Source organism: Alosa pseudoharengus, unplaced genomic scaffold, assembly GCF_046254945.1.
Source record: "Alosa pseudoharengus isolate Yale_2024_CS ecotype anadromous, Long Island Sound unplaced genomic scaffold, YU_APseudo_1.1 YU_APseudo_1.1_scf_3, whole genome shotgun sequence".
Classification (NCBI taxonomy): domain Eukaryota; kingdom Metazoa; phylum Chordata; class Actinopteri; order Clupeiformes; family Clupeidae; genus Alosa; species Alosa pseudoharengus.
Genome location: NW_027468718.1, coordinates 30,786,266 through 30,811,359, shown reverse-complemented (window position 1 = coordinate 30,811,359; position 25,094 = coordinate 30,786,266). Strand labels below are relative to the sequence as shown.

The following is a 25,094-nucleotide window of genomic DNA, read 5'->3' as shown; positions in this document are numbered from 1 at the left end:
GAATATGTAGAAATCAAACACCTTTACTGTGTGTATATGTACACCTCAAGCCTCATCTAGGGGTTTTGTTAACATTCCTGTAATACTTTATTTCTTTTTCTAGTACGAATACAAGGCTGATTACAACTCCATGGTCAAGGGATCTCCATGGGTGCCCATAGGCTCTCTGGGTGTTGAAACCGCAAGAGTTGGTGGAGAGATCCAGAGTGATCACAGATACCGCACTCACCCTTCAAAATACCCCTTCCACAGGCTGATGGACTCCATGGATCTGGTTTTGGCCACTACCAACAACCAGATCATGAACAAGGTACTGTACAAGGCTCAATCTAGATTTGTAAAATTGTATATAGAATCAGATAAGTGCTTTGTTTGTTGCTAAATCCATTGTTTTCTATGCTTTTCATTCCAGCAAGCCTACACTGCAGCTTGGGAGAAGGAAAAGCTCAAGATCCACGTCATGCCTGACAGTCCTGAGATAGTTCTGGCCAAGGCTAATGCAATTACAATGAGTAATGTAGGTACCTCTTCATTGCAGTAGCCTAATTGCTGTAACTTTTACCCAGTCTCACCCATTTAAAAATGTGAATAAATACCACACTGAGAAAAAAGACAAGGAGAAAAGTTAATTACAGTCCCATATCTCTGCCATGTTTCACATATTTCAGTGATACTTATACAACAGAGAAGTTTTCTTGACATGAAAGATGTTTGTTTTATCTCTCTAGAAACTGTACAATCTTGCCAATGAACAAGCTAAGAAGAAAGGCCACCATGTGGGTGTTGATGCTATTGCAATCAAAGCAGCTAAGAACTGCACAACTATTGCCAGCGATGTGAGTAAAGTTGTAATTGTCCTTATGTCCTCATGAATCAAATATCTAAATTAATTTTGCCCAATTAATTGTATTTTTAACATCCAAATGTTTCATCTGTTTTTTTTTTTGTTTTTTTTGTAGTACAAGTACAAGACTGGCTACCGCAAGCAGGTTGGCCATCACATTGGAGCCCTCAGCATCCAGGATGACCCACTGCTAATGTTGGCCTTGAACTCTGCTAAGATTGCTAGTGATGCTCTTTACAAGAAGCACTTCAACGAGTCCAAGACTAAATTTAATCTACCTGTGGACATGATAGCATTTGAGCTGGCTAAGAAGAATCAGATCCAGGTCAACGATGCTAACTACAGAACTCGCCTTCACAACTGGACCTGTCTGCCCGACTCCAGTGATGTTGTCCAGGCTAGACATGTCTATGACATTCAAAGTGAAGTGAGTTTGATTTTTTGTAGTTACTGGTGCATTACAATATAGGCCTACATATTGTAAAGTTAGTTAACAGGCAAAGTTCTCATGCACAAACTAAAGCCATCATGTGGAATGTGAGACCTTTTAGCTAACCCACCAATGTTTGTGCTGATGATCTTGCTCATGGTATTATATTTTCAAATGTATTTTTTTTGTTTTGTTATTAAATTAAATTAAATTAACTTAAGTTAGACTTCAGACTTTGCTCTTTTCCCAGTATTTAAAATAGGGCCCAAAATCTCTCCTTTGATAATGTATAGTACAACTATAAAGACGAAGATGATGAAAGAATTCTGTAACGCATTTCCTTCAAATCCCTCTGTTTTTTCCTTGTTTGCCCAGGCTGTGTACAGGGCTGATTTCAAACTGCAGCAAGGTACAGGGTGGGTTCCAATTGGCTCAATTGATGTTGAGAAAGCGAAGAAAGCTGGAGAGATCCTGAGTGATGCGTTGTACCGTCAGCACCCCAGCAACTTCAAATTCACCAGCACAACTCAGGATATGCCAATTGTCCTGGCTAAAGCCATGAATGACAATATTAACAAGGTATCACATCTCTTTTAGAGCAAATTCTCCAAATAATTGATATGGTAGAATCAGGCAATATTTCTAATAAAATACTACTTGGCAGTTGGTCGTTTGTCTTTGATTTCATGTCTGTATTTCATTTCACAGCAAAGTTATGTGAAGGCTTGGGATGTGGATAAGACAAAGATTCATATCATGCCAGATGCGATGGATGTAGCACTGGCCAGACAGAATAAGGCAACCTACAGTGAGGTAAGAAATGATTATTTTGTATTTTTTCCTAATGGAATAAATGTTGTATATGCTACAGATGCTAGTTTTCATCTGCACAGATCTTTATTGGATGTTAATCCTCATAGTTGCTATGTTCTCATGTTTTTCTCTAGAATCACTACAAAAAAGCTTACATAGATGACAAGAAGAAGGGCTATGACTTGCGCAATGATGCCATTGGTATTAAAGCTGCCAGGGCAGCCAGGGACATTGCCAGTGAAGTGAGTATTTGAAATCACACAATTAATGTTTTTTTTAAACATTAATACAGTAGTACACAGTACAAATACATATGTTTAAATCTAATTTCTTCTTTTTCTTTAGTACAAGTATAAGACCGGCTACCGCAAGCAGGTTGGGCACCACATCGGAGCCCTCAGCGTCCAGGATGATCCACTGCTGATGCTGGCCTTGAACTCAGCGAAGATTGCTAGTGACGCTCTGTACAAGAAGGACTTCAACCAGTCCAAGACTAAGTTCAATCTACCTGTGGACATGATAGCATTTGAGCTGGCTAAGAAGAATCAGATTCAGGTCAACGATGCCCACTACAGAACTTATCTGCACAACTGGACCTGCCTGCCCGACTCCAGTGATGTTGTCCAGGCCAAGCAAGTCTATGAGATGCAGAGTGATGTAAGATAAAAAAAATGTTTCTTATTTTAATTGTTTGGTATCTTTATGCTTGATATATTTAATTATGTTTTTGTAAGGCCAGACATGTTTGTAAAGTTAGAATACATTCACTGCTATTATTTGCCTTATCTTAGCACAAGACATGTATAGTTATGTCTTATTCATGTGTCGATTGTGATATAATGGGACATTTTATATCTAAAGGGTCGATATATTTTCTGTGTAAACACTTCACCATGCTTTCTCTCATCCTTACCAGGCTGTGTACAGAGCAGATCTGAAGTGGCTCAGAGGTGCCGGATGGGTCCCCATTGGCTCACTTGATGTTGAGAAAGCGAAGAAAGCTGGAGAGATCCTGAGCGAGTCATTGTACCGTCAGCACCCCAGCAACTTCAAATTCACCAGCACAACTGAGGATATGCCAATTGTCCTGGCTAAAGCCATGAATGACAATATTAACAAGGTATCACATCTCTTTTAGAGTAAATTCTCCAAATAATTGATATGAAAGAATCAGGCAATATTGATTATAAAACACTACCTGGCAGTCAGTTGTTTGTCTTTGATTGCATGTCTGTTTTTCATTTCACAGCAAAGCTATGTGAAGGCTTGGGATGTGGATAAGACAAAGATTCATATCATGCCAGATGCGATGGATGTGGCACTGGCCAGACAGAACAAGGCAACCTACAGTGAGGTAAGAAATGATTAAAGAGATTTTTAAAATATAATTTGTTTATTTTTATTTTTTCCTAATGTAAAAAATGTTGTATATGCTACAGATGCTAGTTTTCAGCTGCAAAGATCTTTCTTGGATGTTAATCCTCATAGTTGCTATGTTCTCATGTTTTTCTCTAGAATCACTACAAAAAAGCTTACATAGATGACAAGAAGAAGGGCTATGACTTGCGCAATGATGCCATTGGTATTAAAGCTGCCAGGGCAGCCAGGGACATTGCCAGTGATGTGAGTATTTCAAATCACACAATTAATGTTTTTTAAACATTAGTACAGTAGTACACAGTACAAATACATAACACAGTACAAATACATATTTTTAAATCGAATTTCTTCTTTTTCTTTAGTACAAGTACAAGACCGGTTACCGCAAGCAGGTTGGCCACCACATCGGAGCCCTCAGCGTCCAGGATGATCCACTGCTCATGCTGGCCTTGAACTCAGCGAAGATAGCTAGTGACGCTCTGTACAAGAAGGACTTCAACAAGTCCAAGACTAAGTTCAATCTACCTGTGGACATGATAGCATTTGAGCTGGCTAAGAAGAATCAGATTCAGGTCAACGATGCCCACTACAGAACTTATCTGCACAACTGGACCTGCCTGCCCGACTCCAGTGATGTTGTCCAGGCCAAGCAAGTCTATGAGATGCAGAGTGATGTAAGTTTTTCAGAATTGTTATGTAGGATGATTCATTCTGGATTTGTGTTTGTCTAACATACAAGTAATTGCATTTTCATTTTGGAACGCATTCACAAACTCAATACATACTTAACCATTTCTGTAAAAAAAAGTCTTGATCTGGCTGTTTACAGAGCAGATACGAAGTGACTCAGTGTATAGTATAACTATAAAGACAGAGATGATGAAAGAATTCTGTAACGCATTTCCTTAAAATCCCTCTATTCTTTCCTTGTTTGCCCAGGCTGTGTACAGGGCTGATTTCAAACTGCAGCAAGGTACAGGGTGGGTTCCAATTGGCTCAATTGATGTTGAGAAAGCGAAGAAAGCTGGAGAGATCCTGAGTGATGCGTTGTACCGTCAGCACCCCAGCAACTTCAAATTCACCAGCACAACTCAGGATATGCCAATTGTCCTGGCTAAAGCCATGAATGACAATATTAACAAGGTATCACATCTCTTTTAGAGCAAATTCTCCAAATAAGTGATACAGAAAAATAGGGCAATATTGCTTATAATATGCTACCTGGTAGTCAGTTGTTTGTGTTTGATTTCATGTCTGTATTTCATTTCACAGCAAAGCTATGTGAAGGCTTGGGATGTGGATAAGACAAAGATTCATATCATGCCAGATGCGATGGATGTGACACTGGCCAAACAGAATAAGGCAACCTACAGTGAGGTAAGAAAGGATTAAAGAGATTTTAAAATATTATTTGTAGGGCTGTCAAAATAACTGATTAATTTTGATTAATTAATTTGAGAAAAAATAACTGATTAAAAAAATTAGTGCAGATTAATCGATTCTGTATGACCTTTGACCCCGAGCCGTTCTAGTCAGTAAAAATTAGACTGTAAAATGAAGGAGAGAGAAGAAAACGTGCTGCCTGGATCATTGATTGGAACATTTACTTTTAAAAAAACGGCCTGATGGTGTTGATAAAAATAAAGTGTTGAAAATAAAGTCCTTTGCAATGTCTGCAGCAAGGAATTTGCATATCACCGGAGTTCATCAACTCTATAGTCGCACATCAATGCAAAGAAATAAGTGTTGACATTGAGGGGAGTGTTAATTTATTTTCATTGTGTCCCCTAGGTTATATCTGTGGCCTGAAATGCCTTGTATGTGAAAAAAAAAACTTCTTCCCGAAGCACTTTTGAATTTATTTCCTCAGCATATTAGGTCATATCATAGATTATTATGGCCATTATTTGAACAGTGAAAATAATAATAAAAGAGTTTTTGAACTTTAATGTCACTAATGCTGATTATTCAATGATTCATTTGAATTTAAATATTTTAAATACTTTCACAGCAAAAATTATAAATACGATTAATTTAGATTAATTAATCACAGAGTATGTAATTAATTAGATTATTTTTTTAATCGATTGACAGCCCTAATTATTTGTTTCTTTTTTCCTAATGTAATAAATGTTGTATATGCTACAGATGCTATTTTTCATCTGCAAAGATCTTTATTGGATGTTAAATCTCATAGTTGCTATGTTCTCATGTTTTTTTCTAGAATCACTACAAAAAAGCTTACATAGATGACAAGAAGAAGGGCTATGACTTGCGCAATGATGCCATTGGTATTAAAGCTGCCAAAGCAGCCAGGGACATTGCCAGTGATGTAAGTATTTCAAATCACACTATTATTATTATTTAAACATTAGTACAAAAGTACACAGTACAAATACATGTTTTTTAAGTCAAATTACTTGTTTTTCTTTAGTACAAGTACAAGACCGGCTACCGCAAGCAGGTCGGCCACCACATCGGAGCCCTTAGCGTCCAGGATGATCCACTGCTCATGCTGGCAATTCATGGTGCTAAGATTGCTAGTGATGCTCTTTACAAGAAGGACTTCAACAAGTCCAAGACAAAGTTCAATCTTCCTGTGGACATGTTGTCCGTTGAGCTGGCCAAGAAGTGTCAGAAGCAGGTCAATGATTTCAACTACAGAACTCAACTGCACAACTGGACCTGCCTGCCTGACTCTAGTGACGTTGTCCAGGCCAGACAGGTGTACGAAATGCAGAGTGATGTAAGTTTTTCAGAATTGTTATGTAAGATGATTCATTCTGGATTTGTGTTTGTCTAACATACAAGTAATCACATTTTCATTTTAAAAACTCATTCACAAGCTCAATACATACTTAACCATTTCTGTAAAGAAAGTCTTGATCTGGCTGTTTACAGAGCAGATTTGAAGTGACTCATTGTGTAGTTTAACTATAAAGACAGAGATAATGCAAGAATTCTGTAACACATTTCCTTCAAATCCCTCTATTCTTTCCTTGTTTGCCTAGGCTGTGTACAGGGCTGATTTCAAACTGCAGCAAGGTACAGGGTGGGTTCCAATTGGCTCACTTGATGTTGAGAAAGCGAAGAAAGCTGGAGAGATCCTGAGTGATGCGTTGTACCGTCAGCACCCCAGCAACTTCAAATTCACCAGCACAACTCAGGATATGCCAATTGTCCTGGCTAAAGCCATGAATGACAATATTAACAAGGTATCACATCTCTTTTAGAGCAAATTCTCCAAATAATTGATACAGAAAAATAGGGCAATATTGCTTATAATATGCTACCTGGTAGTCAGTTGTTTGTGTTTGATTTCATGTCTGTATTTCATTTCACAGCAAAGCTATGTGAAGGCTTGGGATGTGGATAAGACAAAGATTCATATCATGCCAGATGCGATGGATGTGACACTGGCCAAACAGAATAAGGCAACCTACAGTGAGGTAAGAAATGATTAAAGAGATTTCTAAAATATAATTTGTTTATTTAAATTTTTTCCTAATGTAAAAAATGTTGTATTTGCTACAGATGCTAGTTTTCATCTGCAAAGATCTTTCTTGGATGTTAATCCTCATAGTTGCTATGTTCTCATTTTTTTCTCTAGAATCACTACAAAAAAGCTTACATAGATGACAAGAAGAAGGGCTATGACTTGCGCAATGATGCCATTGGTATTAAAGCTGCCAGGGCAGCCAGGGACATTGCCAGTGATGTGAGTATTTCAAATCACACAATTAATGTTTTTTATTATTATTATTTATGTAGTAGTACACATACAGTAAAATACATGTTTTTAAATCAAATCACTTCCTTTTTCTTTAGTACAAGTACAAGACCGGCTACCGCAAGCAGGTCGGCCACCACATCGGAGCCCTCAGCGTCCAGGATGATCCACTGCTCATGCTGGCAATTCATGGTGCTAAGATTGCTAGTGACGCTCTTTACAAGAAGGACTTTAACAAGTCCAAGACAAAGTTCAATCTTCCTGTAGACATGTTGTCCGTTGAGCTGGCCAAGAAGTGTCAGAAGCAGGTCAATGATTTCAACTACAGAACTCAACTGCACAACTGGACCTGCCTGCCTGACTCAAGTGACGTTGTCCAAGCCAAGCATGTCTATGAGATGCAGAGTGATGTAAGATAAAAATCGTTTCTTATTTTAATTGTTTGGTGTCTTTATGCTTGATATATTTCGTTATGTTTTTGTAAGGCCAGACATGTTTGTAAAGTTAAAGTTTCTCAGAATTGTTATATACTGTACGATGATTCATTCTGGATTTGTGTTTGTACGAAATGCAGAGTGTTGTGAGTGAAGCAGAAGCTGAGTAGAAGGTTTCTTTATATTTGAAATAGTTTATATTGTGAAGTGCAATGTTTTAGAGTTGTTTTTCCAAGGCATTCAACAACTAGCATTAACACGGTACAAAATTAAATTCTGGAGCAAATGTCATGCTATTCGCTCTCTGTGAATGAACTGTCTCCACAGCGTTAATGTTTCTGCATCCTTTATGTTCCCCCTGTGCTTCTCAGGCCGTGTACAGAGCAGATCTGAAGTGGCTGCAAGGTACAGGGTGGGTCCCCATTGGCTCACTTGATGTTGAGAAAGCAAAGAAGGCTGGAGAGATCCTGAGCGAGAAGTTGTACCGTCAGCATCCCAGCAACTTTAGATTTACCAGCACAACTGAGGCTATGCCAATTGTCCTGGCCAAAGCCAATGCATCAATAAATAACAAGGTGTGTGCTATGTAATTACATGCATTTAGTATATGTCTTATCCTCTTGTTTTGAGCAACCAATTTTAGGCCCTAAACAAATATAATTTGTACTCCCTCACAGTCCGCGTATACTGAGGCTTGGAACAAAGACAAGACCCAAATTCATATCATGCCAGATGCCATGGATGTGCTCCTTGCAAAGCAGAATTGCAAAAACTACAGTTTGGTAAGGATAACATTATTCATTTTCATTCAACTATTAGTTTAATGTTATGCAGCATTTAATACATTGCATCTACTGCTTCTGATCATTTTAATCTTCCTTTTGCCATTTTAGGACTTATTTGAGACATCAGTTTGACCCACCTGGATGATGATAACATTGTTATTTAAAATTTCATCTGATTCTTTTTTTCCCAACAGAAATCATACACACAAGATGTTGTAAATATGTTCAAGAAGGGCTATAACCTAAAACCTGATGCCATCGCAATCAAAGCAGCCAAGCATGGAAGAGAAATAATTAGTGATGTGAGTAATAAATGTTTTCTTTTGAATATCAGTGTGTTATAAAAAAATATCAGTTACTTAAATTTGATTCATTACTGTGAACACCAACAATCTACATTTTCTTTTTATGATAATGCCTTTACCTTTTCTTTAGTACAAGTACAAGACCGGCTACCGCAAGCAGGTCGGCCACCACATCGGAGCCCTCAGCGTCCAGGATGATCCACTGCTCATGCTGGCAATTCATGGTGCTAAGATTGCTAGTGATGCTCTTTACAAGAAGGACTTCAACAAGTCCAAGACAAAGTTCCATCTTCCTGTGGACATGTTGTCCGTTGAGCTAGCCAAGAAGTGTCAGAAGCAGGTCAATGATTTCAACTACAGAACTCAACTGCACAACTGGACCTGCCTGCCCGACTCCAATGACGTTGTGCAGGCCAGGAAGGTCTATGACCTACAGAGTGATGTAAGTTCTGTGCCATTTTGAGAGGACCTGTTTATTTGTGAAACATAATTTTGTGGACATTCTATGTTTTCCACTGTGTTTAATACATTCTATGTGAAACAATTCTTTTAGGCTGTGTACAAGGCTGACATGGAGTTTATCAGGGGTACTGGCTGGGTCCCCATTGGATCACTGGATGTTCTTAAGGCCAAGAAAGCTGCTGAAATTCTCAGTGACCACTTGTACCGCCAGAAGCCAGACCAATTCAAGTTCACCCAAGACATGCAGTCTATGCCTATGGTCTTGGCTAAAACAAACGCTGACACAATAAACAAGGTCGGTTCGATATTCAAATATGTAACAAAGAGCACAACAATGTGAATTATCGTGTTCTCCATCTAATCTTAATGTTCATCCTTTGTTTGTTCAACACAGAAACAATACATTGAAGCCTGGGAAAATGATAAGAAGACAATCCACTTAAATCCAGATATTCCTGAAATTATACTGTCCAAGGCCAATGCTATTAACATGAGCAAAGTGAGTTTCGTTTCTTTGTTGCTGTGATGTCTATTTTATTGTTTGTTAGCTTGAACAGATTTTGTATTTAACTGTCAGCGTATGTCTAAATCAAGTCAGTCATATAATGCTATTTAAGGACTTATTTGCAGGCATCAGTTTGACCTGCCAGGATGATTATAAAGCTGTTGATTAAAATCAAAGTGTCTGATTTCATCTGATTTGTTTTTTCAACAGAAACTATACAAACAAGATGTTGAAAATATGTTCAAGAAGGGCTATAACCTAAGCGCTGATGCCATCGCAATCAAAGCAGCCAAGCATGGAAGAGAAATAATTAGTGATGTGAGTAATAAATGTATTCTCTTGAATTTCTGTATGTTATTTTTAAAAAAAATCAGTTACTTAAATTTGATTCATGCCTCTTACTCCCACTTACTTCCTGTCTCACTCTTCACTGTCCTATACAAATAAAGGCAAAAAGCCCCAAAAATATACTTTAAAAAGAGTTTAAAAGTATGTTTTTTCATCTTGAGGATAATGCCTTTGCCTTTTCTTTAGTACAAGTACAAGACCGGCTACCGCAAGCAGGTCGGCCACCACATCGGAGCCCTCAGCGTCCAGGATGATCCACTGCTCATGCTGGCAATTCATGGTGCTAAGATTGCTAGTGACGCTCTTTACAAGAAGGACTTCAACAAGTCCAAGACAAAGTTCCATCTTCCTGTGGACATGTTGACCGTGGAGCTAGCCAAGAAGTGTCAGAAGCAGGTCAATGATTTCAACTACAGAACTCAACTGCACAACTGGACCTGCCTGCCCGACTCCAATGACGTTGTGCAGGCCAGGAAGGTCTATGACCTACAGAGTGATGTAAGTTTTACAATTGCTGATGTTTATGGAAAAAAGAGGCACAATGCAGAAGGTTGAAATGCTTATATCAATATCATACTTGTATATCTCTATCTTTAAAGGCTGTGTACAGGGCAGATATGTCATGGCTGAGAGGTTGTGGATGGGTTCCTATTGGCTCGTTAGACGTGGAGAAAGCCAAGAAAGCTGGTTCCATCCTGAGTGAGAGACATTACCGACAGCACCCAAGTCAGTTTCCATTCACCTGCAAAACTGATGATATGCCCTTTGCTCTGGCTCAGTCAAACGCTCAAACTATGGACAAGGTATTCTACATCCTTCATGTGTTGAGCAGTACACTCCAATCTAAACAAGTGAAATAATTTGGGTTTGGGGAATTCAACATTCTGATGTTGAAAATCCCACTAACCTTTCTTGGCTGTTGTTACAGAAAGCATATCAGGAAGCATGGAATAAAGACAAGACAACTATCCACATCATGCCAGACACTCCTGAGATCCTCTTAGCCCAACAGAATAACATCACCAACAGCAGGGTAAGTGTCTAGACCTAAATGCACCTCAATTACTGACACATATGGAAACAGCTTTAATAAATTTCAAGTGAGAGTACATTTACTCATTGATTTTATGGATTTTATATCACAAAAGGGCAGAATGTTATCTTTACTCAGACTTTCCAACACAGCTCACTGTCAAGACAGAGTAAACTGTCTATGTTATTACTTATTTATTATGAACTATATTTATTTATTATTTATTATGAACTATATCTTGCTGTTTATTTTTTCATTGCTATACACTACTGGATTGTCCTACCTCCTACTGTCATCAGTATTAATTGTAGTAGTGTTAGTTTCACTCCTCAGACAATATCATGTTATATTATTCATACCATTTGGTTTTGAAATGGCAAGTTGTCTTGTAATGCATTACTTCTGATTTGCTTCCAAAGAAATTATACAGACAAGCAGTTGAAGATATGTTTAAGAAGGGATACAACCTGAAGCCTGATGCCATCGCCATCAAAGCAGCCAAGAAATCAAGAGAAATCATCAGCGATGTGAGATCCTTATTCTCTTCATATACTTAAATTGATTTATGGATAACATGTGTTGATTAAGCATGTGTTGAGATATTGCTATGGTTTTAATCATAATTGTTTCCCTTCATTTATCTCTCAGTACAAATATAAAGCGGGTTATCGCAAGCAACAAGGACACCACGTTGGAGCTCTTAGTGTCCAGGATGATCCACTGATTGTGCTGGCAATGCATGGTGTTAAGATTGCGAGTGACAATCTCTACAAGAAGGACTTCAACAAGTCCAAAACCAAGTTCCATCTCCCTGTAGACATGCTTAGTCTCGAGCTGGCCAAGAAGTGTCAGAAGCAGGTCAATGATTTCAACTACAGAACTCAACTGCACAACTGGACCTGTCTGCCCGACTCCAGTGACGTTGTCCAAGCCAGGAAGGTCTACGATATTCGTAGTGATGTAAGGTTACGTTTAGATTTTGTGCTTGATGTTGGTGGTGGTTTTCTCTAATCACATCTATATTTGCTCTCATAACCCAAGGTTACAACTGTGAAAGTAATGGGACAGTCCGAAAGATTAATCTGAGAATCGTCCTTTTCCAGGCTGTCTACAAGGCTGATATGGAGTGGATCCGTGGGTGTGGCTGGATACCACAGGGTTCTCCAGATGTTTTGAAAGCCAAACATGCTCAGGAAATTCTCAATGACAGACTGTACCGCCAGCCTCCCAGCACTATCAAGTTCACAAGTGCTGTTGACCTGCCAGAAATTGTTCTGTCCAAGCAAAACGCAGAAAACATTAGTAATGTAAGAACTTTTATGTTGTTCCCTCCTGTTTTCTCATACTGTATTTCCCTTACAGCATTTTATACCAAAAAGACTTCATTTCAAACGTTTCTACAATTTTAAATGATTGTTGACATGTAAAATGACCGTTTATCAAAGAATAAACAATCTAATTTCAAAACAACCAGATGTTGTCAAAACTCAGAGGCACTTATTTGCCTAATATGACATGGAACCCCATGTTTCCATACAGCAGGTGATGTTTTCCTACACCTTTAGTTTGTAAACTACACTCTTGCATGTGTGTGTAAATCTGCACTGTGGACGTTCATGGAATCAGAGAGAGAACCACAACAGAGGGTTACTGATGACGGCTTTCCATGTTGACTTTTTTGTGACTGAACTTATTTCTACTTCTTTCTGTTGACAGAGGAATTACAAAGCGGCTTGGGAGAAGGACAAAATATGCATTCATATCAATCCTGACACACCAGAAATCCTCCTCTCTAAGGCAAACTCTGTGAACACCAGCAATGTAAGTTTGTTCACATTGTTGGATATCTATGTACTATAATACCATGTCTTTTCATTCTTCTTTGTATCAGTCACTTACCTTTTTGCTTTTGCTTTTCAGAAACTGTACACCAACATTTGGAACAAAGAGAAAGCCAAGGGATACCACATTAAGGAAGACGCCATCTCTGTACTTAAAGCTAGAGCCTCCAGAGATATTGCCAGTGATGTGAGCATTCATTTCATTACAGAGATGCATGTTTGGAATCAAAATGTGAATTACAACCATTTGTCAGATGAGATGTGATGCAATTCGCCATTCCTTTTTCCTTTCCAGTACAAGTACAAGACCGGCTACCGCAAGCAGGTGGGCCACCACATTGGAGCTCTCAGTGTCCAGGATGATCCACTGATTGTGCTGGCAATGCATGGAGCTAAGATTGCGAGTGACGCTCTCTACAAGAAGGACTTCAACAAGTCCAAAACCAAGTTCCATCTCCCTGTAGACATGCTTAATCTCGAGCTGGCCAAAAAGTGTCAGAAGCAGGTCAATGATTTCAACTACAGAACTCAACTGCACAACTGGACCTGTCTGCCCGACTCCAGTGACGTTGTCCAAGCCAGGAAGGTCTACGAAATTCGTAGTGATGTAAGTTATCTACATAGAAATGTCATCTTCCATCATTCCCACATAGAAATAAGGTCAATTGCGGCCACTGGTATACTGTACATGTTTTGATCATCACTGTAATGCCTTGACGTTCATCTCTGGGTGATTGACAGGCGGTCTACAGGGCTGACTTGGAGTGGCTTAGGGGCTGTGGATGGAGTCCCCATGAGTCTGTGGAGGTCAAGAGAGTGAAACATGCCCAGGATATCCTGGCTGATGTAAGTAACAACAGTTCCTTGGAAAGATGTAAAAATTTAGGAGACATCGTGTTTGGCATGAAATGGCAGAAGATTTTAATCTCACTTTCTCTGTCTTGCAGAGAGGTTACCGTGTGAAACTGGATTCACAGCCGTACACAATTCCACATGACCGAGTAGACTTGGCATGCGCCAAGAATGCAGCTGATGTCCTGAATGAGGTCAGTGCAAAGCCTCTAAAACCTGCTTGCTGTGAGCTGCAAGATAATGCAAATGTTGATATATAATTTGCACATTTCAAATCTTATATGATTTTTGTAGGGAGAAACATTCTCTTCCTGCTACTCTGAATTGTTTTACTGGCTTACCTGCTGCTTCTTTTATTCCAGGCTAAATATCGTGAGCAATGGCACAAGGACAAGACAACATACCATCTGACAGACACTCCGACACTGGCAACATGCAGAGAGACAAAAAAGAATCTCCACCCGGTAAAAGATCTCTTCTATTCCAACAATCCCTCTCCTATGATTTCTTCCTCTGAGCAATGTACGATGCATGTACACAGTCTCACCTCCACAGACTTAAAGCCTTTCATTACGCTCCTCTGATTCTCCCCACAGAAACTGTACACTCAGGAATGGAATAAGACCAAAGCTACTGGATACTTCATGCCTGGAGATGCCGTTGGCATCCAGCAGTGTATCAAGACATCTAAGATACAAAGTGATGTAAGTAGGCCGTTAATCAGTGTCTATCAAGGATTTTTATGCACTAACTCAATTGGTCTCATTGATTTTAGTGCAATTGTATGCAGCAACTCAATGACTCAAATGTCATAGAGTTGCTGCATATATATAAAATATATACTCTTCTCATCAATAACGGACTGTGATGCATTTTTTCCTACAGCACAAGTACCATGACAGCTACCGCAAGCAGGTTGGCCACCACATCGGAGCCCTCAGCGTCCAGGATGATCCACTGCTGATGTTGGCCTTGAACTCTGCTAAGATTGCCAGTGATGCTCTTTACAAGAAGGACTTCAACAAGTCCAAGACTAAGTTCAATCTACCTGTTGACATGATAGCATTTGAGCTGGCAAAGAAGTGCCAGATCCAGGTCAACGACGATCACTACAGAACCCGTCTGCACAACTGGACCTGCCTGCCCGATCAGAATGATGTTATTCAGGCCCGCAAAGTATACGACATCAACAGCGATGTGAGTCCACAATACTTTATAACTAGCCTGACGTAGCCATACTCTATTCTATTCAGAATGTGAATCTAATACTGCTCTACTGGAATGTGATTATGGGGCGTGTTTCAACCGGTACATGGGGGAAAATGCCTCTGCACCCAATTGGATAGACCTAACCAATCAGAGCACTCAATTGGATAGACCTAACCAATCAGAGCAACAAAATAGCCTACCGTGAAGGAGAACAGCCGAATTATCCTTTATCTTGGCAAATGCCTTAATGCTGTTTTCTGATAATTTTTTTAAGTTAAGCTACGTAACATCAGACGCAATAGGAAATTCTAAATATCAAGCTTCTCTAGCGACAGGCTTTTTGTTGTACACAAAATCAACCGAAGTGCCCTCAGGTGACATGATAGCCAGATGAGCAACGGTGCCTAGTCTATCATCGTATAAAGCCAGACCATTTGATTGGTGCGGTAGGTTCGAACTGCTTTGGTTTGGGCATAGTTGCTTCTCAATGGAGTCCAGACAGAATTTCCCGACCTCAAATTTTGTGGGCTTCCAGGCTACTTTATAACCCCATTAGAACAAAATCACTTATTGTGATTGTATTGTATTCAGCAATATTGAAATCCATTCATTCTGTTGCAGATTAATTTAGTTTCTGTCATCCTCCCACAAAAGCATTGATGTTTGTCTGTTCCTCCATCAGATAATTTATAAAGCCGATCTGGAATGGATTCGTGGATGTGGATGGGTTCCTGCAGAATCTGTTGATCATGTCAAAGTCAGAAAAGCCCAAAAGATCATGAATGAGGTAGGTTGTCTATGAAACTACTAAAGAGAAGTACATAACCTTTATATATAAATATCAAAAGGCAACTAAAAAGGCAACATCACATAAAGGTATACAAGGGCTGCATCACTAAATATATCACTGAATACTACAATATTTAATGGAACCATAACATATTCTTACAATAAAGAGTAATACATATTTTTTATGCTATAAATTGGATATTTATCCTTATTCTGTCACTCCCATTATTATTCCTTATTACTATTGTCCTGTTTTCTTTGTTACAGAGACTTTACAAAAAGGACGCTATGGAGGGCTTTAGCAAGTTCACTCTCATTGTCGATCGCCCTGAGATTATCCAGGCTAAAGTCAATGCCTTCCAACTCAGTGACGTGAGTATCCACAATCAAGTGGCTTTCCTTTCTCTGTCCATTTTGAACCTTGAACTGTTCAGCTGAACAAGGCTAAACTATCTTGTTTTTGTTAATGCAGCTGAAGTACAAAGAGTCCTTCAATGCGGAGAAGGGTCATTACATTGGTTCTGATGACACACCCCAGATGGCTCATTGCAGAGAGTCTGCCAAGAACATCAGTGAGGTAACACAGAGTTAACTTCTTTCTAACTATATACTTCATTGGAACTATTTATTTCGCTAAACACTGCAAGGAGCCTGGAGTCCCGTTTTTAGGATGTTAATGAATTATGTGATTTCTGTGCAGAAACTGTACAAGCTGAACTGGGATGAAAGCAAAGCCACTGGCTACCAACTGAACCATGAGTACCTCCCTCTGCTGATTGCCAAGAAAGCCAGGGACAGCGTCAGTGATGTGAGTATCTCTTCAGTTTCCTTTCGTCAATCAACTTTCCAGTCAAACTCAAATAACTTCAGTTCTCATAAAGGGGGTATATTATGTCTACACTGTTGGCTTTGTGTCTTCAGTCACAAATATAATCACATAATGATACATATATTTCTCTAACATGAAATGTCTTTTCTTTTATGAATCCAAACCACTCAGGCCAAGTACAAAAACGCCCATGAGAAGGAAAAGGGCCATTACAAGGCTGCCAACATCCTAGACTTCCCTGATGTGATGCGCTATGGTGAAATAGAGAAGATGAAGAACCTGGTAAGATACTTTCACTGAACATGCATGTTGACATCAAACACACTGACTTCTAACATCTAGACACTCATACTGTACAGTATATGCTTCTCAGTATTACAGCAGAGAGTGGCCGCTGACACTGATACTGAATTATTTTATTTATTATTAGCATTAATTTCTATACTATTTATTGTTTTATTTCTGTGCAGAGGGACTACCATAAGGACTACAATGAGATCAAGACTAAGCTTCACATTCCTGTGGACATGATTAGCCATGTTGTGGCCAGGAAATGTCAGGACATCCTAAGTGAAGAGAAGTACCGTACCTACCTCCACCAATGGACATGCCACCCTGACCAAAATGATGCTATCCGTGCTCGCCGCGCCAATGAGATTTTGAGTGACGTAGGTCATCCCTAACTATCAAATGTTCGAATCATCTAATTTTTAGATAATCTTTGTGCTCTTTTCTACATTATATGGGGCGCTTATCTTTCTCTTTCAGGTCTTCTACAAGGAGGATCTGAACTGGACAAAGGGCATCGGCTGCTATGCCTGGGACACCCCAGAAATTCTTCGTGCCAAGAAGGCCTACGAGCTTCAGAGTGATGTAAGAGCCAGACAGATTGGACAAACTTTGATATTCAATGGTTCTGCTTTCTGAAAAGTTTAAGCTTCCGAAGGTCTTAAGCAGACTACAATTTAAAACAATCAAGCATGACAAACCTAAATTAACATAAGCACTGTATTTTATTTTATTTTTGACAGATCAAATACAAAGCTGAGGGCAAGAAGGAATTCAACAACTACTCTATTGTGACAGACACCCCTGTTTATGTCACTGCTGTCCTGGGACACACCTGGGCCAGTGAGGTAAAATGCCTCATCTGATAATCATATTTTAGCTTTAACACGGTTCCAGTGTTGAATAATGATCAGTAAGAGTATAATCTGAGTGTTCTCTATTCATCCTCAGTTGAACTACAGAGAGGCATACCACAGGGAGAAGCACTTGTACACCACCACTCTCGACACATTTGACTATGCCCGCTGTCATAACCTCAAGCATCTCTTCAGCACGGTACGCTCATCAAACCATAAGTCACGTCCATATTGTTCCACTTCAAGTTATTTTCTATTATTGTTGAACTGTTGTGTTGTCTAACATAGCATATGTTGCAACTATTAAACAGACCGATTATACTGCCGCATGGAACAAGATCAAGGCCAAGAGCTACTTCATCCCACACGACTCCCATGCACTGGCCCATGCTAAACGGCAGAAGGTTATCCTCAGCCCTGTGAGTCAAATACTACTACAATATAAATACAGAGATATAAATATATTTATTAATTACCTATACATGAACTCTGTGACCATATGGAAATGTTCAATTGTATAATGACAGGCAAAATACCGTGAGGATTACGAGAAGTTCAAGTCCCTCTACAGCTTGCCCAAATCCATTGAGGATGATCCTGCCACACTTAGGTGCCTCAATGCTGGAAAACTTGTCCTTGACGTGAGTACATTTATTTTCCCACAGATACTTCTCATGTCACAACATTTATGTGTTTGATATCGATGTCCTTTTTCTTTTGGTGCAAGCCTAAGCTTTTAACTTATATGTCTCTTTATGAACCAGCGTTTGTACAAAGAAAAATATGAGAAGACAAAGGCCAAGGTGACCGTGCCTCCTGACATGGTTGACATTGTAGAATCACGAAGGACCCAGAAGGCCGTCAGTGAGATTGATTACCGCAAGATTATGCACCAGTGGATCTGCCTGCCAGACATGCAGGTCTTCCAGCACTCCCGCAAAGTTGCTGAGCAGTTCAGTGACGTAAGTGAGATCTTTTTCATGGTATATTAGTTATTTGTGTGTGCCTGTCTGTTTTTAAACATGTACAGTACAAATCATGTACTAATATAGGACATATTATAGCCTGTGTGTGATCATTGTGACTAGCTTTGGATAAAACGTTCCTTGTTGCCCCACAGATCTGCTACAAGGATGACCTGAACTGGCTGAGGGGAATCGGGTGCTATGCCTGGGACACTCCTGAGATTGTGCGTAGCAAGAACGCCATGCAGATGCAGAGTAACGTAAGTCTTCTGACCACTCTATCTTATCTAATTTTTTTCTTACCTTATCCTCATAGTTACCACTTCTTTCTGTGCTAATACCATGCGAGGTGAATCTTCTCATGGTGTGAATTTCCATCCTTCCTCTCCCTCTTTTAGAATGCGTACAAAGCCAAGGGAATTCAGCAGTTCAAGGATTACTCTGTGGTGTTGGAGACTCCTGAGTATGAGACATGCAAGCTGAGCGCTCATAACCTTAGTGATGTAAGTTTTACTCTTGAGACAGTTCACTTACACATAAAACCACACTACTACTCCAAAGGTACAATCCAGTAGGTAACACATTCACCAGTAACTGACTCCAAAAACAGCTAATCATCATTCAAGAATTGTTATTTCTTTATGGTCAGTTTTTTCACAGATGTTGTCTCACACTATGATTTTTCTCTCTTCTCCCTCAGCTCAACTACCGTCACGACTACGCCACCAATGTCAAAGGACAATTCACCTCTCCCGCAGTCACCGTTGATACAGAGAGAGCTCGCCTCAATCAGTACATCCAGAGTGATGTAAGAAACTGAATGCGTAGAAATGCATAGATGCATTCTGAATGAATATCCTGGTCAGTGCTACACGTATTGTGTGTGAGCATTCTCTTTTGTCTTTCCTTCCTTTCTGTTCCACCTTAGAACCTCTACAAAGAGGAAAGCAAGAGTGCCATGGCGAAGGGCTATGAGCTTCCCTACGACACCCCTGCCATCAAACATGCCAAGACCACTTCTCTCAACTGCAGTGATGTGAGTGAGACCACAAGCTTGTCCTGCTCGCTCCCTCCTACTGTACAACAGGGGGAAAACAGCCCTTTTTGAATGAATGTGATTTTGTGTTCTTCGATCTGATTTGTACAGGTGAGATACAAACTGAAACACGACCAAACCAAGGCCACAGGCTACTCCCTGGACCCTGAGGGTGTCCACTTTGTAACCATCAGAAACGCCAACAAGATCACCAATGACGTAAGATTCAAATGGTTGTTTTGAAGGGCTTAAGTTAGTATCTCCCATTTCAGATTACAGTTACAGATTAAGTTTTCATTGACCTAGAAGTTAGTTAGAAATGAGATCATCGGAACATATAATGCCAATTATCAATGATAAGCTTTAACTATCTATCATGTTAATAATCCATTATGCACATGCCTCTAAGAATAACCATGAGTGCACACAGACGGAAGTCTGGATATTTTTTGTAACTCATTTTCATCGTCTTTACATTCCCTCACAGCGTCTGTACCGCCAGAAATATGAGAAGACAAAGGACAAAATCCACCCCATCTACGACACACCAGAAACCCTGCAAGTCAAGGCCAACCAGGAAAACATCAGTGATGTACGTGACTGTCATCTTTATCCCCATTCTTCCAAAGAACAAAACCGAGCAAAACAAAAATATCAATTAACACATAAAAAGCTGCTCTTTTTTGTTTTTACCTAAAGCATTTCTTAGCTTCTGCTGAGATGTGTGTGGAGACACTGGAATGAGTTTGTTATGGTTTTTTCTTCTTCTGCAGCTGTGCTACAAGGAGAAGTTCCTTGCCATTAGAGGCCAGCACATTCCCATGCCCATCACCCCTCAGATCATGCACTGCTTCCATGTCAACGAGATCAACAGTGAGGTAAGTGTTCTGACACAAATACATGGAGAGTAAAAATGTCCCAGACGTGCCAATTTTCTGGTGTCATTGATGTGCATCTGTTTGGAGTACTGTTTAACAGTGTGGTCCAATGTCCGTGTGTGTGTGTGTGTGTGTGTGTGTGTGTGTGTGTGTGTGTGTGTGTGTGTGTGTGTGTGTGTGTGTGTGTGTCCACAGCTCAGGTACAAAGAGGATCTGCTCTGGCTGCGGGGTATCGGCTGCTTCATGGCAGACTCTCCTGAGATGACCCGCATTCGCGAGTACACCAAGTTCAGGGTAACTTCTTTCTGCTCCACTTTCTCTTTCAAATGTTTGTTTTTTTTGACATAACCTCTGATTTTATGTATCCGATTTTGTTTCTCTCATTTCTTTTCCCCCCTGCCTCTCTCTAGAACAACTATGCAGTTGAGGCCAAGAAGAACTATACAAACTTCTCTGTGGTGTTGGACACCCCGGAGTACCAGCGCGTGTCCGAGCTGAAGACCCACATGAGCAATGTAAGTTAGACCTTTGAGATCACATATACATGCATCACATGCACACAGACAATTTTTCCCTCAGTTTTTAGTTTAACACATTTTTTTTTTAATCTTCTCTCCTAGTTGATCTACAAAGCGCAAGGCAAACAGGAGATGAGCAAGTGCACCAACACTTTAGACAGTGTGGATTTTCAGAGAGCCAAATGGGCCCAGAAACTGAACAACCAGTACGAGTACACCGAAGTCGCCACCAAGGAGAGAGCCTTCTTCACTCCTGAGACAAACACTCCCACCATCATCCATGCCAGACAGATGAAAGTGATGATGAGTGAGGTAGGACTGCTCTTCATCCTCATTTACTGCTGACTGACTGCTCTATATCGTCATGTACTGCTGACTGAAGCTTTATACCACTTCTAATTGTAAACCACTTGTTTGTGTTAATGGTCATTTACTTTAACATTTGTTTTCCTTCTATTCTAGACCAAGTACAAGGATCAGTATGAGAAGATGAAGCACAAGTACACTGCCATCCATGACACCCCCATGCTGGTTCGTGCCAAGAAAGCCTACCTGCAGTCCAGTGACGTAAGTAAAACACCGCCCAGCCTCCCAGCCTTGTGTCATCATTCCACGTCACGTAATTGAGCCTCACACGATTATGCTTGACCAACACAGCTGCGCTACAAGGAGACCTTCGAGCTGTCCAAGGGACACTACCACCCAACCAAGGATGCTCTGGACATTCTCTGTGCCAAGAGAGTCAGAGATGACATCAGTGAGGTCAGTATACAGCCACCTGGGGATCTGAGGGAGAGGGGCTTCCAATAAAATTAAAAAAAAGATATAATGGTTGTGATCACCACATGGAGTCACTTCTCTTTCCCTGCGTGAAACAGGTCAAGTACAGAGAGAAGTACATCAGTACTCTGGGAACCTGGAAGTCCATCCCAGACCGTCCCGAGTTCTTCCACAGCAGGGTGGTCACCGATTGCATCAGTGATGTGAGTATCACGGCCTCACCCACATAAACCATGGTGCCTCATATTTTCCTGAGGATCTCTTCCTGTTGTGAATGGTGCACATCACATGTGTGTTCTCTCTCAATCTTAAGCTCAAGTACAAAGAGGACCTGGACTGGATCAAGGGCATTGGTTGCTATGTGTGGGACAGACCTGAGATGGTACAAGCAGAAAAGAACAAGACTCTCTACAGCGAGGTAAAATTTCAATAGGTGCCCTTATCCTGGGTCTGCATTTAAAAGTTTTGAAAAAAAATAAAATCCTTTTGCAATAAAGCTCATTTATAACACAACGTAAAATAAAATATTTTGAGAATGCAGTACTACAGCAACACTACTGTTCGCCATTACTGTAGTTTTCAGATTAGTATTGTTTTAATCAGGTTTTAGTAAAAGCAACAAATATTTTCCTTATACTCCCCATTCTCCCCCCTAACTAACAGAGGCTGTACAAAGCATCATTTGAGAAAAACAGAGGTAACTTCAAGTACACCTGTGACTCACCATTCTTCGAGGCCGCCAAGAATGCTTCAATTCTCGCCAACGATGTAAGTAACCGGAAGCATGCCACAAAATATGTCTCTATTTCTACATTTTATAAAAATAATATTTTTATATATTATTACAATCACATTGTGTATATAATATGTATTATTTCTGTTTATGTCTTATAATGCTGCTTTGGACTCAGGTCTAAAGGTAAAGAAGGCAATGTTAAGCGGAATTGTTAACACTGATTGATTGTTCATGGATTTCTGTTCTTGTATTGCTTCCTTTTTTGTTCAAATATCTATTTTGTTAAGTCCTGTATATCCCTTCCCGTGTAGCAGGAATGCGCAGAGTCAAAACTCTTGGCAGTTGTCTTTAACTATCATTTGACGTTTTGAGCAGAGGTCCTACAGAGCCGCTTATGAGAAGTCCAAGGATAAGTACACCTATATTCTCGACGACCCTAGAAACATCCAGGCTAAGGAGGCTCTGAAGCTGAGACAGGTACAGCCACGAGCTCCTGTCTCCACAAGGCCAATCACCAGGCCCGATCAAACCCAACCCACAGCCTGGCATGAGGCCGTCGAACATCCGCTGGATGTTGCGGCTGCATGGCATCGATGTTCAACGTTTCACGTCCCTTTCTCTTTCTGTAATCTAGGTCTCCCATTGGGTCACTATGGTCCACTATGGATTATTAAGTGTGCCCCTTGATCTATGTGCTCCAGATGACAGCCCTCCAACTCACTCCATTCAGTTTGTCGCTACACTGACATCGCAAAACAATAGGTTCCCCCCAAAAAATAAAAAAAATAAATGGCATCTGTTAAAACTTCTGATCAAGATGTATCCCTGGAGCCCATAGATCAGGTCTGGGAGGGAAGCTTAGTTCCCAGGAGCTCATTTCTGACCCCAACCGCTCTCTCTCCTCCCTCTATCCTGTCTCCAACCTCTGCATGAACTGTGGTGTCTGTGTCTCTGTCTTTGTTTCGGACAGTTTAAGTATAAGTCCAGGGCCAAGGAGCTGCTCAAGAGCGGCTGCAACGAGCTGCTCCGCCCTGACATCCTGGGGGCCATCTTTAACTCCAGCATGTGGAGTAAGGTAATGTCGCGGCTTGCCCCGTGGATGAGACTGTACCACCCCCACTTAGGTAGCTGACCCCCTGCTCCCACCACCTCTTCCTTAGTTCAGAGATCCATGCCCCCATTCCTTACCCCACCCCGTAACTCCACTTGTGATATGACAACCTTAACTAGTTCATCACCACATCATCACCTTCCCACTATTTTTCCACCCATCCACACCCTTGCTTCTTAAAACCCCCACAACCTTCCCTGATAGCTAAGTCTTCCCAAGTAGTTTTGAGAGCCTCTTTTCAGAGGCTTACCTGCGTGATATGGAGGATTTTGTTGATGAAAGCAACGGTTCAACTGCACATTCACGTTTTGAGAGGTTTACATACAATATATAGAATCCACTTCTCCTTTTGTTTAAGTGACATTACATTAAGTATTATAATGTGTTAAGTAGTAAAAGTAATATATAAGGATAAATATATATTTGTCTTATTTAGAGAGTAATATTTCCAATCAGAAGTTCACTAATAGTAAGTACTAGTAGACAATGTAGTTGCTATCATTTTATTTTGCTCATAGAAATGTATAGTAAAGACAATGTAATGACCTACACATGGAATTAAGTTTTTTTTTAGTTAGCTGAATGGAAATTCTTTCATGGAACTCTAGTTCTTCCAGACTCCGTAATGGTAAAAAGTCTCTGTCAAAAGTGTAGTTCTGTGTAATGTCGCCCGAAGTTGCTTTCAACCTCCGACTCTTGTTGCACGAGTGTGTACCGCATGTACTCACATATTGCTGTTTGTATACTTGTTTAGCAGTTAAGCCTGTGAATGCTCTCCATTAATTCTGTTAAAGTAATTCTTCCACTTTACTAATATGTTGTCTATGTGTTTCCTGTATATTGTGTGAACTTATATAAATTGACACAATATACATCAACAATACCTATACATCGATATATGTATTTGTTGATGTAAACAGTATTGTTTACAGTTTTTCCACATTACAGTTACAGTACACACTGGCATGAATATGATTTATATATATTGATATTTGATTTATATATTGATATATTTGATTTATATATTGATATATTCACAAACTATAAAATATTCAAATACCGAATATTAAAGATAAAAATAAAAAAAAATCAGTCTTTATTGTAAATACACATGAGCCCCTATAAATGTTTCTAACTTTGCTATTTATTCCACCCCCCCTCCCTCAGTGGAAGTACAGGGAGCAGTATGAGCGTGCCAAGGACAAGTTCACCCCAGTGCTGGACACCCCTGAGCACCAGGTCCACAAGCGCAGAAAGCAGATCAGTGATGTGAGTGCCCAGTTGTACTGATGCCATTTGCTGGTGACTCAATATGGATAACTAAGCTATTGCGGTT

At 40.1% G+C, this 25,094-nt stretch overlaps 1 protein-coding gene across 1 annotated transcript in view; it reads left to right on the top strand.

The window, feature by feature from the left end:
* Nucleotides 1-25,094, top strand: part of neb (nebulin) — a 62,055-nt gene that overhangs the window by 19,721 nt on the left and 17,240 nt on the right. Inside the window, exons 38-107 of the mRNA XM_076264013.1 lie at nt 104-310; nt 413-517; nt 729-836; nt 960-1,271; nt 1,650-1,853; nt 1,983-2,087; nt 2,222-2,329; nt 2,433-2,744; nt 3,004-3,207; nt 3,337-3,441; nt 3,603-3,710; nt 3,830-4,141; nt 4,407-4,610; nt 4,740-4,844; nt 5,692-5,799; nt 5,902-6,213; nt 6,479-6,682; nt 6,812-6,916; nt 7,078-7,185; nt 7,296-7,607; nt 8,003-8,206; nt 8,309-8,413; nt 8,611-8,718; nt 8,852-9,163; nt 9,275-9,478; nt 9,578-9,682; nt 9,899-10,006; nt 10,223-10,534; nt 10,636-10,839; nt 10,965-11,069; nt 11,489-11,596; nt 11,718-12,029; nt 12,173-12,376; nt 12,786-12,890; nt 12,990-13,097; nt 13,206-13,517; nt 13,652-13,756; nt 13,858-13,956; nt 14,125-14,226; nt 14,359-14,466; nt 14,648-14,959; nt 15,654-15,758; nt 16,028-16,132; nt 16,233-16,337; nt 16,461-16,568; nt 16,761-16,871; nt 17,060-17,257; nt 17,358-17,462; nt 17,621-17,725; nt 17,829-17,933; nt 18,046-18,153; nt 18,262-18,375; nt 18,499-18,696; nt 18,855-18,959; nt 19,098-19,202; nt 19,400-19,507; nt 19,628-19,735; nt 19,847-19,954; nt 20,223-20,327; nt 20,509-20,613; nt 20,809-20,907; nt 21,024-21,128; nt 21,234-21,443; nt 21,594-21,698; nt 21,789-21,893; nt 22,010-22,114; nt 22,225-22,329; nt 22,575-22,679; nt 23,618-23,722; nt 24,926-25,027. Coding sequence (XP_076120128.1) covers nt 104-310; nt 413-517; nt 729-836; nt 960-1,271; nt 1,650-1,853; nt 1,983-2,087; nt 2,222-2,329; nt 2,433-2,744; nt 3,004-3,207; nt 3,337-3,441; nt 3,603-3,710; nt 3,830-4,141; nt 4,407-4,610; nt 4,740-4,844; nt 5,692-5,799; nt 5,902-6,213; nt 6,479-6,682; nt 6,812-6,916; nt 7,078-7,185; nt 7,296-7,607; nt 8,003-8,206; nt 8,309-8,413; nt 8,611-8,718; nt 8,852-9,163; nt 9,275-9,478; nt 9,578-9,682; nt 9,899-10,006; nt 10,223-10,534; nt 10,636-10,839; nt 10,965-11,069; nt 11,489-11,596; nt 11,718-12,029; nt 12,173-12,376; nt 12,786-12,890; nt 12,990-13,097; nt 13,206-13,517; nt 13,652-13,756; nt 13,858-13,956; nt 14,125-14,226; nt 14,359-14,466; nt 14,648-14,959; nt 15,654-15,758; nt 16,028-16,132; nt 16,233-16,337; nt 16,461-16,568; nt 16,761-16,871; nt 17,060-17,257; nt 17,358-17,462; nt 17,621-17,725; nt 17,829-17,933; nt 18,046-18,153; nt 18,262-18,375; nt 18,499-18,696; nt 18,855-18,959; nt 19,098-19,202; nt 19,400-19,507; nt 19,628-19,735; nt 19,847-19,954; nt 20,223-20,327; nt 20,509-20,613; nt 20,809-20,907; nt 21,024-21,128; nt 21,234-21,443; nt 21,594-21,698; nt 21,789-21,893; nt 22,010-22,114; nt 22,225-22,329; nt 22,575-22,679; nt 23,618-23,722; nt 24,926-25,027 — 10,647 coding nt within the window. The remainder of the gene's footprint in view (nt 1-103; nt 311-412; nt 518-728; nt 837-959; nt 1,272-1,649; nt 1,854-1,982; nt 2,088-2,221; nt 2,330-2,432; nt 2,745-3,003; nt 3,208-3,336; nt 3,442-3,602; nt 3,711-3,829; nt 4,142-4,406; nt 4,611-4,739; nt 4,845-5,691; nt 5,800-5,901; nt 6,214-6,478; nt 6,683-6,811; nt 6,917-7,077; nt 7,186-7,295; nt 7,608-8,002; nt 8,207-8,308; nt 8,414-8,610; nt 8,719-8,851; nt 9,164-9,274; nt 9,479-9,577; nt 9,683-9,898; nt 10,007-10,222; nt 10,535-10,635; nt 10,840-10,964; nt 11,070-11,488; nt 11,597-11,717; nt 12,030-12,172; nt 12,377-12,785; nt 12,891-12,989; nt 13,098-13,205; nt 13,518-13,651; nt 13,757-13,857; nt 13,957-14,124; nt 14,227-14,358; nt 14,467-14,647; nt 14,960-15,653; nt 15,759-16,027; nt 16,133-16,232; nt 16,338-16,460; nt 16,569-16,760; nt 16,872-17,059; nt 17,258-17,357; nt 17,463-17,620; nt 17,726-17,828; nt 17,934-18,045; nt 18,154-18,261; nt 18,376-18,498; nt 18,697-18,854; nt 18,960-19,097; nt 19,203-19,399; nt 19,508-19,627; nt 19,736-19,846; nt 19,955-20,222; nt 20,328-20,508; nt 20,614-20,808; nt 20,908-21,023; nt 21,129-21,233; nt 21,444-21,593; nt 21,699-21,788; nt 21,894-22,009; nt 22,115-22,224; nt 22,330-22,574; nt 22,680-23,617; nt 23,723-24,925; nt 25,028-25,094) is intronic.